Consider the following 15,688-nt stretch of genomic DNA (forward strand, 5'->3'; position numbering starts at 1 on the left):
CACTCCTCCTTCACCGTGGCTGATGTTTACATAGGCCACACCTCCTTCACCATGGCTGATGTTTACATAGGCCACACCTCCTTCACTATGGCTGATGTTTACATAGGCCACACCTCCTTCACCGTGGCTGATGTTTACATAGGCCACACCTCTTTCACTATGGCTGATGTTTACATAGGCCACTCCTCCTTCACCGTGGCTGATGTTTACATAGGCCACACTTCCTTCACTCTCACTGACAGCCGCAAAGGTCCTTTACTAGGTCTGAGGGACACTTTGGCCACACCTCCTTCATTGGGACTGACAGTTACAGAAGCCACTCCTCCTTTAATTGGACGGACAGGCAGATCTTTATTTTTTATCTTTTTCTTTTTTTATGTTGCACATAAACTACAAATCATGCCAGAAATTAATTTGTACTTTTTTGTTAAAGTTCAGTAAGGTTCAATAAAGTTTATAATTTGAACCTTTATTCAGAAAGACAAGTTTGCTTTTTAGAGCTTTATTTTCTCTATAAACACCTTTATGAGGCTACACAGAAATAAAAGTGGAATGAGGTAACGTGACTGAATGTGAAACTCAGGCTAAAACCACATGCTGCATGGACACATCATAATCTCACTGTTTATACTGCTGATTAAATCATTTTTACTCTGCCATAAACACCATAAATAATTATTGAGTGTTTATTAAAAATTTAGCCCTTACGTAGAGTTAGGATGTTACCGATGAACCAAGTTTACAATAAATAACAAAAATAAGCTAAAATATAAAACAATAAGCCAGCAGTAACAGAAGAGCAGAATCAAGGAAATAAGTTAGTTTAGCAAATATTTCTAATTTCTGTTATATTTTGTTAAAATTATTAATGTGTATTAATATTTTTGATACTTTGTTCTTTAAAAAACACACACTCACTGTACTGTGCAAAAGTCTAGGCACCATATTTTTCGTAGTACAAACCTTTTTATTTACTTTATTTACTTTTTCAGTACAAAAACATGTTAGATTTCCAAACATTAGTTTTCCAGCACAAAATTAAATGATGTTACATTTAAATGAAAAATATTTGTATGTCAGTAAAGAAAGCATTATATCATGTGAGAGTCACTTTTCAGAGAAAAACGTAATGAAGGCTGCTGAGTTTCGCTGCAGAAATAAGAAGCGAGTCGACAGTCAAAGTCTCCAGAAGAACTGTGGCTGCTTCTGCAAGATGCTCAGTAACACTTCCAGCTCATTTCCTTATAAAACTGCACACACTGCACCTGAGATTATTCATTTTTTTAAGTAAAGGCCTGAGACTTCTCTACAGGAATATTTATATATTACACATTGAAAGGGTGTACTTGGTCTGCAACAATGTTTAGGTAGGTGCTACATGTCAAAGTAACATCCACATGAATGCCAGAACCCAAGATTTCCCAGCAGAACATTTCCCGGAGCATCACACTGCCTCCGCCGGCATACCTTCTTCCCATAGTGCATCCAGGTGCCATCTCTTCCCCTGATAAGTGACGCACACACACCCGGCCGTCCACATGATGTAAAGAAACCATGATTCATCAGACCAGGCCTCCTCCTTCCATTGCTTCAAGGTCCAGTTCTGATGCTCACGTGCCCATTGTAGGAGCTTTCAGTGGTGGACAGGGTCAGCATGGGCACTGTGACCGGTCTGTGGCTACGCAGCCCCACACACAGAAAGCTGTCATACACTGCAATTTGGCCCTTGTCAAAGATCCTTACACTTGCCTATTGCTCCTGCTTCCAACACATAAACTTCAAGAACTGACTGTTCACTTGCTGACTAATATATCCCACCCCTTGACAGGTGCCATTGTAACGAGATAATCAATGTTATTCACTTCACCTGTCAGTGGTTTTAATGTTATGGCTGATCTGTTTTTGTGTGTGTGTGTGTGTGTGTGTGTGTGTATATATATATATATATATATATATATAAATAAGAGAGTCACTTCTACACGAGGTTGTGACTTCAACCTGATTTCCATTTATGGAACTTCCTGGCTTATCTTTACTGAAAATAGCTTATTATTCACAGTCAACTGGAGACGTCTGGATGTTTTTAAACCCCTAGACGGGCCTCAGGAAAATCCCTGACCACTTCCTAGCAATGATGCAACAATCCTGACTCTGACTGTTTATTAAGAGGAGTCATTTCCCGTTCCTTCATTGGCCTGGGCTGATGATGTCATTTTGTTCTCCTTCTCAATAAGCTTAATGTTCAGTATGACACACACATACCAACCTCACACACTCCCAAAAACAAACACACACACACACACACACACACACACGGTGCATGCGGAGGCCCAGAGCAGGAGCCAGGCTGTAACAGCAGCTATAAAATGCACATCCCGGTCCTTAACAGAACATAAACACTGATAAAGTTTCCTAGCAGACTTTGAACTGTTAATATCTGTAGCTGATACCTTCTATAACCTTTATGCTACACCCTGTGTAGTGAAAATATATTGTGATATTCTGGTGGATTTTACCTGAATCATGGTTCATCAAGCTAAATACAAATCCAGAAAAAAACATTACTGTAGGTTAATAACTAAAAAATGAATCAAACATTTTTAAAATTTTATAAAATTATAACGTTTCCTTTGAAATCCTGCAGAAAAGCGAGATTAGAAAAGAGAAGGAAACTTTAGCAGATAGTCACTACATGACTGAAGATCACTATTCTGTTAGACCAATCAATGATCTGTACCACTTCTAGCTCCGCCCACATGCCCCTGTTCATCATTGGAAACCTATTTGCCTGAAAAAATTACAGTCATAGGAAAAAGAAAGTACACCCTCCTTTAATTCTACATTTTTATTCATCAGGGCCTAAATAATAATTGTGTGGTCCTCAATAAGTACAAAAAATACAAAAATAAGTATAAAAAAAAGTACACCCTTCTTACTTCCACAATCTTTAAGAGAGTAATTAGCAGCGAGGTGTTACTAATGAAATGCACAAGATTAATTAATCTTGTCAAGAAGTGTGACTACCTCTATAAAAGCAGAACTTTTGGCAGTTTGGTGTTCTGGAGCACTCAGGTGTGTGTCTACATAATGCCAAGAAGACAGGACGTCAGCTGTGACCACAGATAAACAATCGTTGCAATCAATTGAAGCAAGGGTTATAAGGCCATCTCCAAACAATTTGAAATTCACCATTCTACAGTAAGAAGGATTGTTTATAAATGGAGAGCCTTCAAGACGGTTGCCAATCATCTCAGGAGTGAGCATCCAAGCAAATTCCAGTCCAAGTTCAGACCATTTAATGCTCAGAGATATTAAGAAAAATCCAAGAGCTACATTGGGTGACTTACAGACCTCTGTAAGCACGTTAAATATTAATGCTCATGACAGCACAATCAGAAGAAGACAGAACAAGTATGGCTTTCGTGGAAGGGTGGCTAGGAAGAAGCCCCTTCTCCCCAAAAAGAACATGGAGCATGATATCGGTTTGCAAAATTACGTCTGAACAAACCACAGAATTCTGGAACAGTATCCTTTGGACTGATGAGACCAAGGTGGAGATATTTGGTCATCATGCAGAGCACCATGTTTGGAAAAAACCAAACACAACGTATCACCACAAACACTGCATACTTACTGCCAAGCATGCTGGTGGAGGGCTGATGATTTGGGCTTGTTTCACAGCCACAGGACCCAGAATAATCAAGGTGTTGGAATGGCCAAGTTAAAGTCCAGACCTCAACCTCATTGAGATGCCGTGGTGGGATTTTAAGAGAGCTTTGCATGAACGCATGAACTCAGACATCAATGAACTGAAGCAATGTTGTAAAGAAGAGTGCACCAAAATTTCTCCAAAAACGATGTGAGAGACTGGAAAAAGTCCTAAAGAAAACATTTACTTCAAGTTATTGTTGCTAAAGGTGGTTCTACATGTTACTGAATTACAGGGTGCACTTATTTTTTCCCACCAGGTTTCTGAATGGTGGTTTATTTTTGACTGCATTGAAATCTGTTGTGTTTTTCGTTGTCACCTGAGGTTTTTTGATTGTTTATAGAAGTTGCTAAGGACCACACAATTGTTAATTAGGTCCTGATAAATAAAAACAGAGAGTTAAAGGAGGGTGTACTTTCTTTTTCCCATAACTGTAGAAATAAAATTTTAAAAAATAAAATGAAACTCTTCTCCTCTGCACATGAAGCCTGAAGGGACATGAACTTGCGACTTATTATATCTAGGGTACGTGTAAGTGCGAGGGTGTGTCTACAATACAGTGTGTAACCAAAGGAAGTGGAACACACACACACACACATACTTGTGTTATTGTCCTTCTGAGTCAGCTTCATTGCACAGTTTCTAGATAAATGTGGCCAGAAATGTGATGATCCCACAAACCACAAACTGTATACTGTGTCAGTAATGGTCCAGAAAATGATTCAGCAGTGTAGTGTTTGTTTTCACACACACACACACACGCACACACACACACACACACACACACTTGTAGTTTTATCTTCACAGGATATTTTTATTGATGTGTGTGTGTTATTGTAGATAAATAACACTATGTCTACAGCTAACCTTAACCTCACTGTACTGAAGGAAATGGGGCTTTTTTTTGTTGTTGTTTTTTATTTATTTGTTTTTTTGTTGACACACACATGTACATTTGCAATTTTATCTTTGTGGGATAGCACTTTGTTTATTTGTTTGTTTGTTTGTTTACTTATTTGTTTGTTTATTGTTTGTCCATATGTCAATAAAAGCTGCTTTTTTTTTTTTCTCATGGGGACAAGGCAAATGTCTCCACAAGCTCAAAGCTATCATTAAGGGGGTCTTAATTTGGTGCTTATAAAGAAATGGCTCACAGTTTTACACACACACACACACACACACACACACACACACACACACACAGGTCATTACAGGTTACAGGTTGTTTTTATACATTCCAATCCAGTGAAATCCTCTGAACACTATGTTCACGGTGTGTGTGAGGCGTCTTTCCTGTGTGTGTGTGTGTGTGTGTGTGTGTGTGTGTAAGTAATCACCAGCTTACAGTCCACCAATTATCATAAACATCAGAGACACACTTCATAGGAAGACGCCAGCACAAATTCAGCTTACAGTAACCGGCTCGCTGATGCACGAACACCGGAGCCAGAGTGACATTTAATGCTGAAGATGATGATGATGATGATGAAGTACTAAAAAACACTGGGTCTTTCTAAATGTGTGTTCACACTAGTGAGTGAGAAAGTGTCAGCCCGCCGCTCATTTCCTACGCACATGCATGTGACACGAAACCGAGCAAAGCGACATGTGAGCTGAGATAATCTCAACTTTAAGCAAATTGGGCACGATGCAGTAACGTTGTCTCGATTGACTCCTCTAACGCATCACATGCTGCACGCCGTACAACGTTGTTTAGTTTCAACCTGCAGTTAGTTCCTGAATAACGAAAATGAAGAAAAACTTATAGCTGTGGTTTCATCTCATCATGTCATATACGACCCGTCATTAAACGTGTATAGAGACATTAGGAAGAAAAATAAAGCTAGGAAAGATCATTATTGCCTCTAATGAGTGTATGTCGCTAGCACCGTTAGCTTGTTTTGCTAATCTAATCTGAGAATGAAGCTGGTACAAACCGATTTTCACACTGATTAGTGCATTAATTAATTTTCATTTTTAATTTACCTTTCATCATGCATCATGAAGTACATTTGGAGAAAGTGGAAAGGTGGTACCTCTGGAGAGTGTTTGTAGCTGTTACAGTTAGCTTGCGCTACATATTTGCTAATAGCTAATACAAAGCCTGGTACGTAACATGTAAATCAAACAACCAAACTTCCAACTTTGTCATTTTACTAAAATATTAGATTAAATTGTAAACAAATGCAAGTTGTATACTTTAGTAAATTATGTACAATTTGGCTACTACACTTTCTCGTTGGAAAGAAAAAGGATATGGACGGACGGTACGCGCGCTCGCCCCACGTCCACAAGAGACAAACGTTAAGCGTCTTGTCGCTCGCTAGTGTGAACGCAGGGTAAACGTGGTTTTCTTCCCTCGCTGTGTGTTTAATGGTGTTTAATGGTGTTACAGGTTATTAGTGGGAGCTCCCTGGAAAGGCTACAGTCAGAACAGGAAAGGAGATGTGTATAAATGTGCGATTGCAGGACCTACGACTACCTGCGATAAACTCAACCTACAGAGTAAGTTTACACACCTCACTTTACATTTCAGCGCACTTCTTCTTCCGGTCGCTCCCGTAAGGGGTCGCCACAGCCGATCGTCCATCTTCATTGTGGAAATCCGGGGTATGAGCCGCATATTTTTGATTTGGCACAGATTTTACAGCGGATACCCTTCCTGATCCAATTTTATTTGGGCTTGGGACCCAGTGTGAGGCGCAAATCCACAATCCTGAGATTAAGAGTCTCATGCTCTACCGACTGAGCTAGTTTGCACAGCTTTCTGTTCCAGTGCACTAAAAAAGAAAAATAATAATGATAACAGAATCATTAAAATATTTTAATAATAATTTTGTAATAAAATATTGATTCTTCTTCTTTTTTATTATTAGATTATATTTAGTATAAATAATTGTCATTAATTGTAATACTAAAAATTATAGCAAATAATATAAATTAATATGCTACTAATACTGCTGCTACTGCTAATAGTAATAGTAATAAGAAAAAGAAGAAGAAGGAGAAGAAGAGAGGCATTAACACTATTTTAAACTTTTTCTACATTTAAAATGCAGCACAAAGTGCTTTACAATGTGAAGTGAAAAACAGAGAAATAAAGAAAAAAAGGGTAAAAAGGGAAAATAATAAAAATGCCACCAATGCAAGCAATGACAGAAAAAAGGAACTAATAAATGTAATGTGTCAGTAAATTTAAGGCACGTAATAAAAGCTAGTTAAAAGCTCTGGGTGTTGAGAAATCAGTCCTGTGTGTCTATGTGTGGGTGTGGGTGTGTGGGTGTGTGTGGGTGGGTGTGTGTGTGGGTGTGTGGGTGTGTGTGTGAAGCCTGGTTGTGAGCCAAGCCTGCGATCTGTGAGATAAACAGTGAGGTGGTTCGCACACTCACGGTCTCGGAGCTAATATGGAGCTCCGCAGCGGCTCACGCTGATGTGTATCTAAAACTTCATTGTTTAGCAGTATGTGGGCTCCTTTTGAAAGAATCCTAAAACAGGAAACCGCAGATGTGTACATGGTCATCGTGATTTACAATAATGTGGTTTTAGGGAAAAATTTCCTTAAACAACGAACTGCATTTTCAGGAGCGTTAGTGCATCTAAAGCTCTACGGTGTTTATAAACAGAAAGAGACGCAACTTGATTGCAGAAAGATCCGAGTAGCCTAGCAACCTAACACTACTTAATTATAACCAGTATATCTACCATTTTTTAAAAATATTTTTAAACATAAAAACATACGTTTTTTTTTTTTTTGGCGGAGGGAGTTTGGGGGGGTGTTTTGCTTGAAAAGTGTTCTTTAAAATAAATACCACTTGGTTTGACGTGTTGTTTTTCTAACGCAGTAAAACACATTCATATACATTTGTAAGTGTGGCTTAAGTGTCAAAATACTTTTTGGGGCCACTGTATATAGCCTACAACATCCTGTCTAAATGCTCTAACGTGTTTAAATTATTGTTTATGAATGCTTATATAGCCTACATAATGTTATCTAAATGCTCCTAACATATTATTAATCATTTAGCTACTTACGCACATTTGTACAGGATTATGTAGGCTATACAACACATTATAAAGCAATGAACTGCTTATGAGTGTTTATACAGGATTATGTAAGCTATATAACACATTATAATGCAATGAACTGCTTATGAGTGTTTATACAGGATTATGTAAGCTGTATAACACATTATAATGCAATGAACTGCTTATGAGTGTTTATACAGGATTATGTAGGCTATATAACACATTATAATGCAATGAACCGCTTATGAATGTTTATACAGGATTATGTAGGCTATATAACACATTATAATGCAATGAACCGCTTATGAATGTTTATACAGGATTATGTAGGCTATATAACACATTATAATGCAATGAACCGCTTATGAATGTTTATACAGGATTATGTAGGCTATATAACACATTATAATGCAATGAACCGCTTATGAATGTTTATACAGGATTATGTAGGCTATATAACACATTATAAAGCAATGAACCGCTTATGAGTGTTTATACAGGATTATGTAGGCTATATAACACATTATAATGCAATGAACTACTTATGAGTGTTTATACAGGATTATGTAGGCCATATAACTCATTATTATTTTGCAATGAACTACTTATGAGCAGTTAGACTGGATTACATGGGTTATATAAGACATTATAATGCATCTAACTATTTTTGAGCATTCAGATGGGATTATGTCAGTTATATAACACATTATAATGCATTTAACTACTAACATGGCCTACACAGTCTTGTCTAAAGTAGTTAAATATTGTTTAGTAATGGTTATATATAGCCTACATAGTGTTATCAAAATGCTCATAACACATTATCAAGCTTTTAAATGCTTATGAGCATTTTTACAGGATTTTGTTGGCTACATAACACATTACAATGCATTTATGAAGCATTATAATGCTTTATAACCACCATATTCATAAGACGTCTTACTGCCAATGATGTGACACAATCAGCTCTGCAACTTTCAGTCTGTCAATAAAAAACAATAGTGTGTTTGTGTGTGTTTGTGTGTGTGTGTGTGTGTGTGTGTGTGTGTGTGTGAGACAGCAGGAAATCATTAAGAAGTGAAGTGCCAGGTCAGAATGTCGTGATGGTGTAATCCTGTTAACAAAGAACATTCCTCCACACAGCCGAACGGATGCTGTGATCTGTAATGGATGATGGTGGTGATTTATTTTGTCCACATGCTGTACATTTAACTACTCGTCTGTTTTTCTTTTTGTTTTCAGACGCTGTCAACATACCAAACGTGCAGAACATCAACGTTAACATGAGTCTGGGTCTGACCCTGATGCAAACCACCAAAAACCGCGGATTTATGGTAAACGTGCCGCTGGAATGCAGTGGCACACAAATGTGGTCTTTATTTAGTGGACAGATTTGTTAAGTGTGTGTGTGTGTGTGTGTGTGTGTGTGTGTGTGTGTGTTTCAGACATGCGGTCCTCTCTGGGCTCAGGGTTGTGCTACTCAGTATTTCTACCCGGGAGTGTGTGCAGAAGTGAGCCCTCTGTTCACTCCTCAACCAGCGTTCTCTCCTGCGCTACAAAGTATGACTCAGCTCTGATCTCTCGCTCATGTTCTTCTGTTTCTCATACACACACACACTTTTACATTCACATTTTACATTTAAAATCTGTTAATAATCCAAATCATGGCTCAATTAGGATGTAAAATGTTTCATATATATGCTTTGATCGGAATTGATTACGAACGATTGCAGCCAGTCAGAACTAAATTTCTATTCAGCCAAACAAGTTGGGTTAAAATCCTTTCAGTAATTGTGAATGTATAAATTTGAATAAAATTGTGAGTGTAAGGTACACAGATGACGATGTGAAGAATGCTAGTGAAGCTGAAGTGTATTTGCTGCTTTAGTCTGTGGATTTGAGCCCTGTTAAAATCCTGTGGTTCGAATTTTAGATTATCTTATCAATCACTGCCTGTTTTCCAAATTATCCAAAGCTTCAAGCTCATATTTCTATTTTCTAACAAAAGAGCACCAAAACAAATGTAACTGTTATCATCTTCACTTTATAATGATGTGACTGTACTATATTATAACATTAAATGTATGACGATGTGAACAACGTTAGTGAAACTGAAGTCTCGCTTTAGTCTCTGGATTCGAGCCCTGTTAAAATCCTGTGGTTAGAATTTTAGAGGACGTGCACATGCCCAAACCTGAAAATATGAAGAAGTTCAAAATATTCTGCATGGAAGAGGATCCAAGGAAGAGACTCAGAGCTGTTAATTCATGTGCAGAGAAATGTGGTGTTCAAGTAAAACTTTATGGTGCCTTTTATATCACATGCACTTTGAATTGTACGTTTATAATCTGTTTCATTGTCCTGCAGCTTGCAGTGGGCCGATGGACATCGCTATAGTTCTGGACGGATCTAACAGTATTTATCCTTGGCCTCCTGTTGTGAATTTTCTTAAGCAGCTTTTAGGACACCTTGATATCGGACCCCAGCAATCTCAGGCATGTAACAACGCTCGAGGTTAAACATTACCTGTGGTGTCTGGTGTCAGAATGATTTATTTCATCTTATTATTTATATGATTTCATGTTGGATCAGGTCAGCATCATTCAGTATGGTGTCGATCCCAAAATGGAGTTCACTCTGGACAAGTATAAAACCAGAGAGACGATCGTTCAGGCGGCTTCGTTGATTCCTCAGAGAGGTGGAACCGAGACAAACACGTTCCGAGCTATTGAGTATGCCAGGTATGTCTGATCTCACTGATCCTGCCTGTGCACATCCAGACTGGAGACATCAGAAGTGGTTTTCATATATGTGTGTGTGTGTGTGTGTGTGTGTTACAGGGTGAACGCTTTTCTGAGTACAAACGGAGGACGTCCGGGTGCCAGTAAAGTGATGGTGGTGGTGACTGACGGAGAGTCACATGATAACTCTAAACGAGACAAAGTCATTCCAGCATGCGAGAAAGACGGCATCACTCGCTTTGGCATTGCTGTGAGTACGTCACGAGTCACGACCCATGATGCCTTGGTGCTGTTCTACAGCTGCCGGTTCAGGGAACCTTGTGAAGTTTGATGGCATCATGATTTTTCACATACCAAGTACCAGGATGTTGTAGCTAAACACCTGGTTGCCTCTGCCAGGAAGTTAAAGTTTGGTTAATTTAAGTTTTTTAACAAAGATATTTACAATTTTTGAGCCAGTGCTGCAGAGATAAGAGAAAAAACCTGAAAAATACACTTTCTTAGATAAAGGTCAGACCAAAAACGGATATAATTCACCAGCTGGAAAAGCCGACTCACTGAAGGGGAAAGGACATGAGACATGAAAAATGCATTTGCTTCTGGTAACGGTTACTTTTAGCATCATACTGACTTTAACTAAGTAAACTTTGACTTTTGAGCCAACAGAAAACAAGCAGGTTATCTTTTTGGTCTGTAAAAAAAGAAAATGGAGGAGCTGCTAATTACAGCGAAAAACACAATTTTTATTTTTTTTGCATTGTTTATTTCAAACAAGTGTCACAAAAGTGCAGAGCAAGTGTTACAGCGCTTAACAAGCATCCGTCTTCCTCTAGAAACAGATTTATTCAATTCTAATTTACTGTGCATCGCACTTTTAAGGGTTTATTTGACTCACTTTTGTATTAATTAGCATCACGCTGCACTTTTGCCTCACAGTTTTCTTACTGTTGCTTGGCTGAAGGGAAAAAAAGCCGTATGTCCAAAGACATACGATTTTAGTGGTAAAATGCTGATTTTTCACTAGAATTGTCTTGTTAGCAGTGTTGGCATGTATTTATTTACAACTAAATAAAGATCATTAATAACTAAAGATAATGAATAATTAATAACTTAGCTGCTGTAATTAACTCACGTTATTTTGACAGTTACCTGTATCATTGAAATCATTTAAATATGTTGATGCCTTCCACATTTTATCGACACACACGGTTCTCTCCGCTGAGCCATCGTTATCTCAACTCCTACTTTCATTTTTATGAACTTCAGGTGCTCGGGTACTACATAAGGAATAACATCGACAGCAAAAAACTTGTCGAGGAAATCAAGTCAATCGCCAGCAGTCCTTCAGAAAAATATTATTTCAACGTGTCTGCTGAAGAGGCTCTCCTGGAGATCGCCGGAACTCTGGGAGATCGCATCTTCAACATCGAAGGTAAAAAGAATATTTTAATAAAAGCTTGTGACAAAATCTAACGCAAGGTTATGGAGTACTAGTGTAAAAAACTGTCTATAAATGTATCAGGTATTTTAAACATTAGAAAAAATTTGACTTTGATACTATTTTTTCTTCTGTAAGAATATAAGGATAATGTAAGAATTTATTCAATATTCATGTTGTTCTTTACAAAATTGCTCAAAGAATCCTGGTCTAAATTCTCAGCCAAAAGTCATGAGAGTCATACAGTGAATATTAAATATTCCCGCCTTTCCGCAGGCACAGGAACCGGCGGTGAATTTCAGATGGAAATGTCGCAGGTTGGGTTCAGCGCACACCAGACCAAAAACGAGGTGTGAGCGCCGGGACTTTTTTCCCTCACACCACTTGATGACATAATTACGTTTTGTTTTTTTTTCTCTCTAACACTGCTCTCCCTGCGTCGTGTCTCTGCAGGACGTGATGATGCTGGGCGCTGTTGGAGCGTACGGATGGACCGGAACTGTAGTGCATAAAACTGCTCAGAAATCAGAGATTTTTCCCAAAGAAGCTTTTGAGCGAATCCTTGAAGACAGAAACCACAGTTCACTTCTGGGTGAGTGGCTCGGGTTAGTTAACAGCAGGTTCGTTTTAAATGATTAGTAGTTTCTTCTGAAACAACATCATGTGCATTTATTCATGCAGTTTAGTGTCTGATTTGGTGTTGTTCTTGAATTAAATGTATTTCAACATTCAGACAACAAAACACGTCTTGGGTGAAGGATGACGTGTGAAATATGTGTGAAGTCTTTAAAAAGTTAAAAAGTCCGGCTATCAGTTTATCAGCTCAAGTGAAAATAGGAGTCAAAAATGTATATTAGCTCATCAATCACTGCTTAGTTGTTTTTCAAATTATCCAAAGAATCAAGCTCATATTTCTATTTTCTAACAAAAGAGCACCAAAACAAATGTAAGTGTTATCATCTTCACTTTATAATGATGTGACAGTATATATTATAACATCAAATCTATACAACATTTAATATAACATGTATTAAATGTATTTCGGTGAGAAATGTATAAGATAGACGACAGGAAGACAGACTGGTAATGTTGTCAGTAACAAACACACTAAAAGCTTTATTCATGTGTTTCTTACTGGCAACATTTCCAGTCCGTCTTCCTGTCATCTATCTTCCCATTGTTGTCTTCTATATTCCTATCTTTCTGTGTGTGTGTGTGTGTGTGTGTAGGATACTCGGTTACCACTCTGTATAGCGGTTCCACTGAGTACTTTGTGGCCGGTGCTCCTCGCTCTAACCACACGGGTCAGGTCGTGGTGTACACACTCAACACTCAGAGACAACCCGAAATCCGACACTCCCAGAGAGGAGATCAGGTAAAATACACCCTGCTTCTGACCAATCAGAGTTCAGAATTCAGCAGCGCTGTAGAATTCTGGATTCTGATTGGTCAGAAGTGTTGATTCATTTTACATGCTACGTTCTTGTTTCTATAGTAACAGCTCGTTCACAGGGACATGTAAGGTGGACATGCCACAGTAACAGATTATTAAAAAAAATCATTGATATCATTGAATGCAGTTTTCTTTAAGGAAAATAAATGTTTATGTAAACATTTATGGAAGGAGTCTCCAGTGTCAGCGCTTTGTAACACTCAGAGGTAAAGTTAAGCTTTCCGTAATCTTCAGGACAGAGTAGTTTGTGGTTTGTGCTTCATCGCTAATGTGACAAGCTGTTTTATTCGGTTCAAGAGAGAGAAAAAGAGAGAGGCTGGCGAGGGACAGCTGCTGTAACATAAGTGAGAACAGGAACTAACTCGCTTCATGGACATTAAATGTAACTATTAACGTGAAAAAAATGTCATTAAATGTTGTTCTTTGATCATTGGCAAATTGTTGTGGTGTAAGAGGATAAAATACCATGAGATATAAACTTTCATTACTGTTAGCAACATTATCCATGTACTTCCAGTGCAGTAACCAAGTCAAACTGTTCTCTTAAGGTCATTGCTGCTTTATTTCCGTTATACAGTCAATACAGTGAAAGAATTTTTCATTGAATCTGTCTTTGGACTGATTTGCAGATCGGCTCGTACTTCGGAAGTGTGCTCTGTCCCCTGGATGTGGACAGTGACGGTGTTACAGACCTTCTGCTGGTTGGAGCTCCGATGTACATGAGTGATGAGAAGAAGGAGATGGGCAAAGTCTACATCTTCACCATTACTAACGTAAGCCGTTAAAGTATTACTAACGTAAGCAGTAAAAACACTGCTCCATAACCACCAAAGCCATGCTGAAAAACTGGTAAAGATCCACTGTTTATGTATCTACAGGGGTTCTTGAGTAGCCAGGGGTTTCTGGAAGGTTCCTCTCCACTGGAGAACGCGCGATTTGGAATGGCCATCGCCGCTGCTCCTGACCTCAACCTGGACGGATTCACCGATGTGGTGGTCGGAGCGCCGCTGGAGGAGAACGGCCAGGGAGCCGTTTATATTTACAACGGAGACGCAAAGAGCATCAGGAAGCAGAGCTCACAGGTAGAACCGCTCTATCCAGAACCGGATAGAGGCAGACATCAACTGATCTTTAGGGTGACCACCTGGCCCGTAAAAATTCGAGCTAATACATGGCAGTAACTGTTGACGCGGAAAGCGAAAGCCGAGAATAAAAATCACCATCAGTCACTGGCTAAAGAGTCTGTGTGAGGAATAAAACACTCAGTGTCGTGCTGCTAAAGGAAAATAATCCATGACGACTTGGTGTGATGAACCGTTTCCACCCAGAAGTTGATTATTTTTCTATAACAGCATGCCCTGAATTGTTTTATTCTTCTTATATCGTAGCAAATTACCAAAGAATACCATTTTTTAAATAATTAATAAAAGACATCTGCTTAGAGTTACATTTAATACTGTGGAACCTCCACAAATTGGTGTCTTTTATGCATTTTATCTGAAAATATGAAAGCCTTTTTGTTATTATGCTTCTAATCTGTGAAACTCAGGAATCACTCTGAAGTTGGTACTTACTGTACTGTAAAAGCATTTAAATGTAAATTAAAAATCTTTTTAAATGAGCATTTATTTAAAGTATTGACTGTCTTAATATTTATATTATAATTTTATCTTAAATTTTAGTATTTTAAAATGCATGCATTTATTCAATTTTTTTGCATGTCAGTATTTTTTAAAAATGATTTATAGTTGATAATTATTTATAGTCGTTGATTTCATTTTATTTTTCAGCTTGATTGTAAAGCACTTTAAGCAAATATTGTAATTTGTAAATATTTTTTACATTTGCAGAAAATTCTTGCCATGAAACTGGACTCAAAGTTGAGGTACTTTGGACGTTCTTTAGACGCCAGTGGAGATCTGAACGGAGACTCGGTCCCAGACGTCTCAGTGGGGAGTTACGGGAATGTGCTTCAGCTCTGGTGAGACTCTCTGGAGTGTGAAATGTTTCCCATCATGCACTGGTGTTACCTGTTTGTGAACAGGAAGTCTGGTGCAGGAATTTTTCATCTCAGTTATTATAGTTTTTCATTTCAGTTATTATAGTTTTGCAGCTGGTTCATCCTCAGTGCAACAGCTGGTGTGGTTTAAAGGCATCAGTGATGAGCAGCGCAGGAGATCATAGAATACATTTTTGATATACTCAAATATAAAGTTTTATGTGTCCATATGTTTTGTATTTAATCTTTTAAAGTGGAAATAGAGTAGCTTTCCTGGGTCACAGGTTTGTAGTTTTTATTCTTTTGCCTGGAAAAGGAGTAG

At 38.2% G+C, this 15,688-nt stretch overlaps 1 protein-coding gene across 1 annotated transcript in view; it reads left to right on the plus strand.

Moving 5' to 3' along the window:
- itga2.2 (integrin, alpha 2 (CD49B, alpha 2 subunit of VLA-2 receptor), tandem duplicate 2) overlaps positions 1–15,688 on the plus strand; it is a 47,511-nt gene that overhangs the window by 10,699 nt on the left and 21,124 nt on the right. Inside the window, exons 3-15 of the mRNA XM_034312574.2 lie at positions 6,105–6,214; positions 8,978–9,069; positions 9,181–9,295; positions 10,103–10,230; positions 10,328–10,476; positions 10,576–10,726; positions 11,743–11,908; positions 12,191–12,264; positions 12,368–12,506; positions 13,144–13,289; positions 13,997–14,140; positions 14,246–14,449; positions 15,218–15,348. Coding sequence (XP_034168465.2) covers positions 6,105–6,214; positions 8,978–9,069; positions 9,181–9,295; positions 10,103–10,230; positions 10,328–10,476; positions 10,576–10,726; positions 11,743–11,908; positions 12,191–12,264; positions 12,368–12,506; positions 13,144–13,289; positions 13,997–14,140; positions 14,246–14,449; positions 15,218–15,348 — 1,749 coding nt within the window. The remainder of the gene's footprint in view (positions 1–6,104; positions 6,215–8,977; positions 9,070–9,180; positions 9,296–10,102; positions 10,231–10,327; positions 10,477–10,575; positions 10,727–11,742; positions 11,909–12,190; positions 12,265–12,367; positions 12,507–13,143; positions 13,290–13,996; positions 14,141–14,245; positions 14,450–15,217; positions 15,349–15,688) is intronic.

The sequence above is a fragment of the Pangasianodon hypophthalmus genome, chromosome 17 (genome assembly GCF_027358585.1).
Source record: "Pangasianodon hypophthalmus isolate fPanHyp1 chromosome 17, fPanHyp1.pri, whole genome shotgun sequence".
Classification (NCBI taxonomy): Eukaryota; Metazoa; Chordata; class Actinopteri; order Siluriformes; family Pangasiidae; genus Pangasianodon; species Pangasianodon hypophthalmus.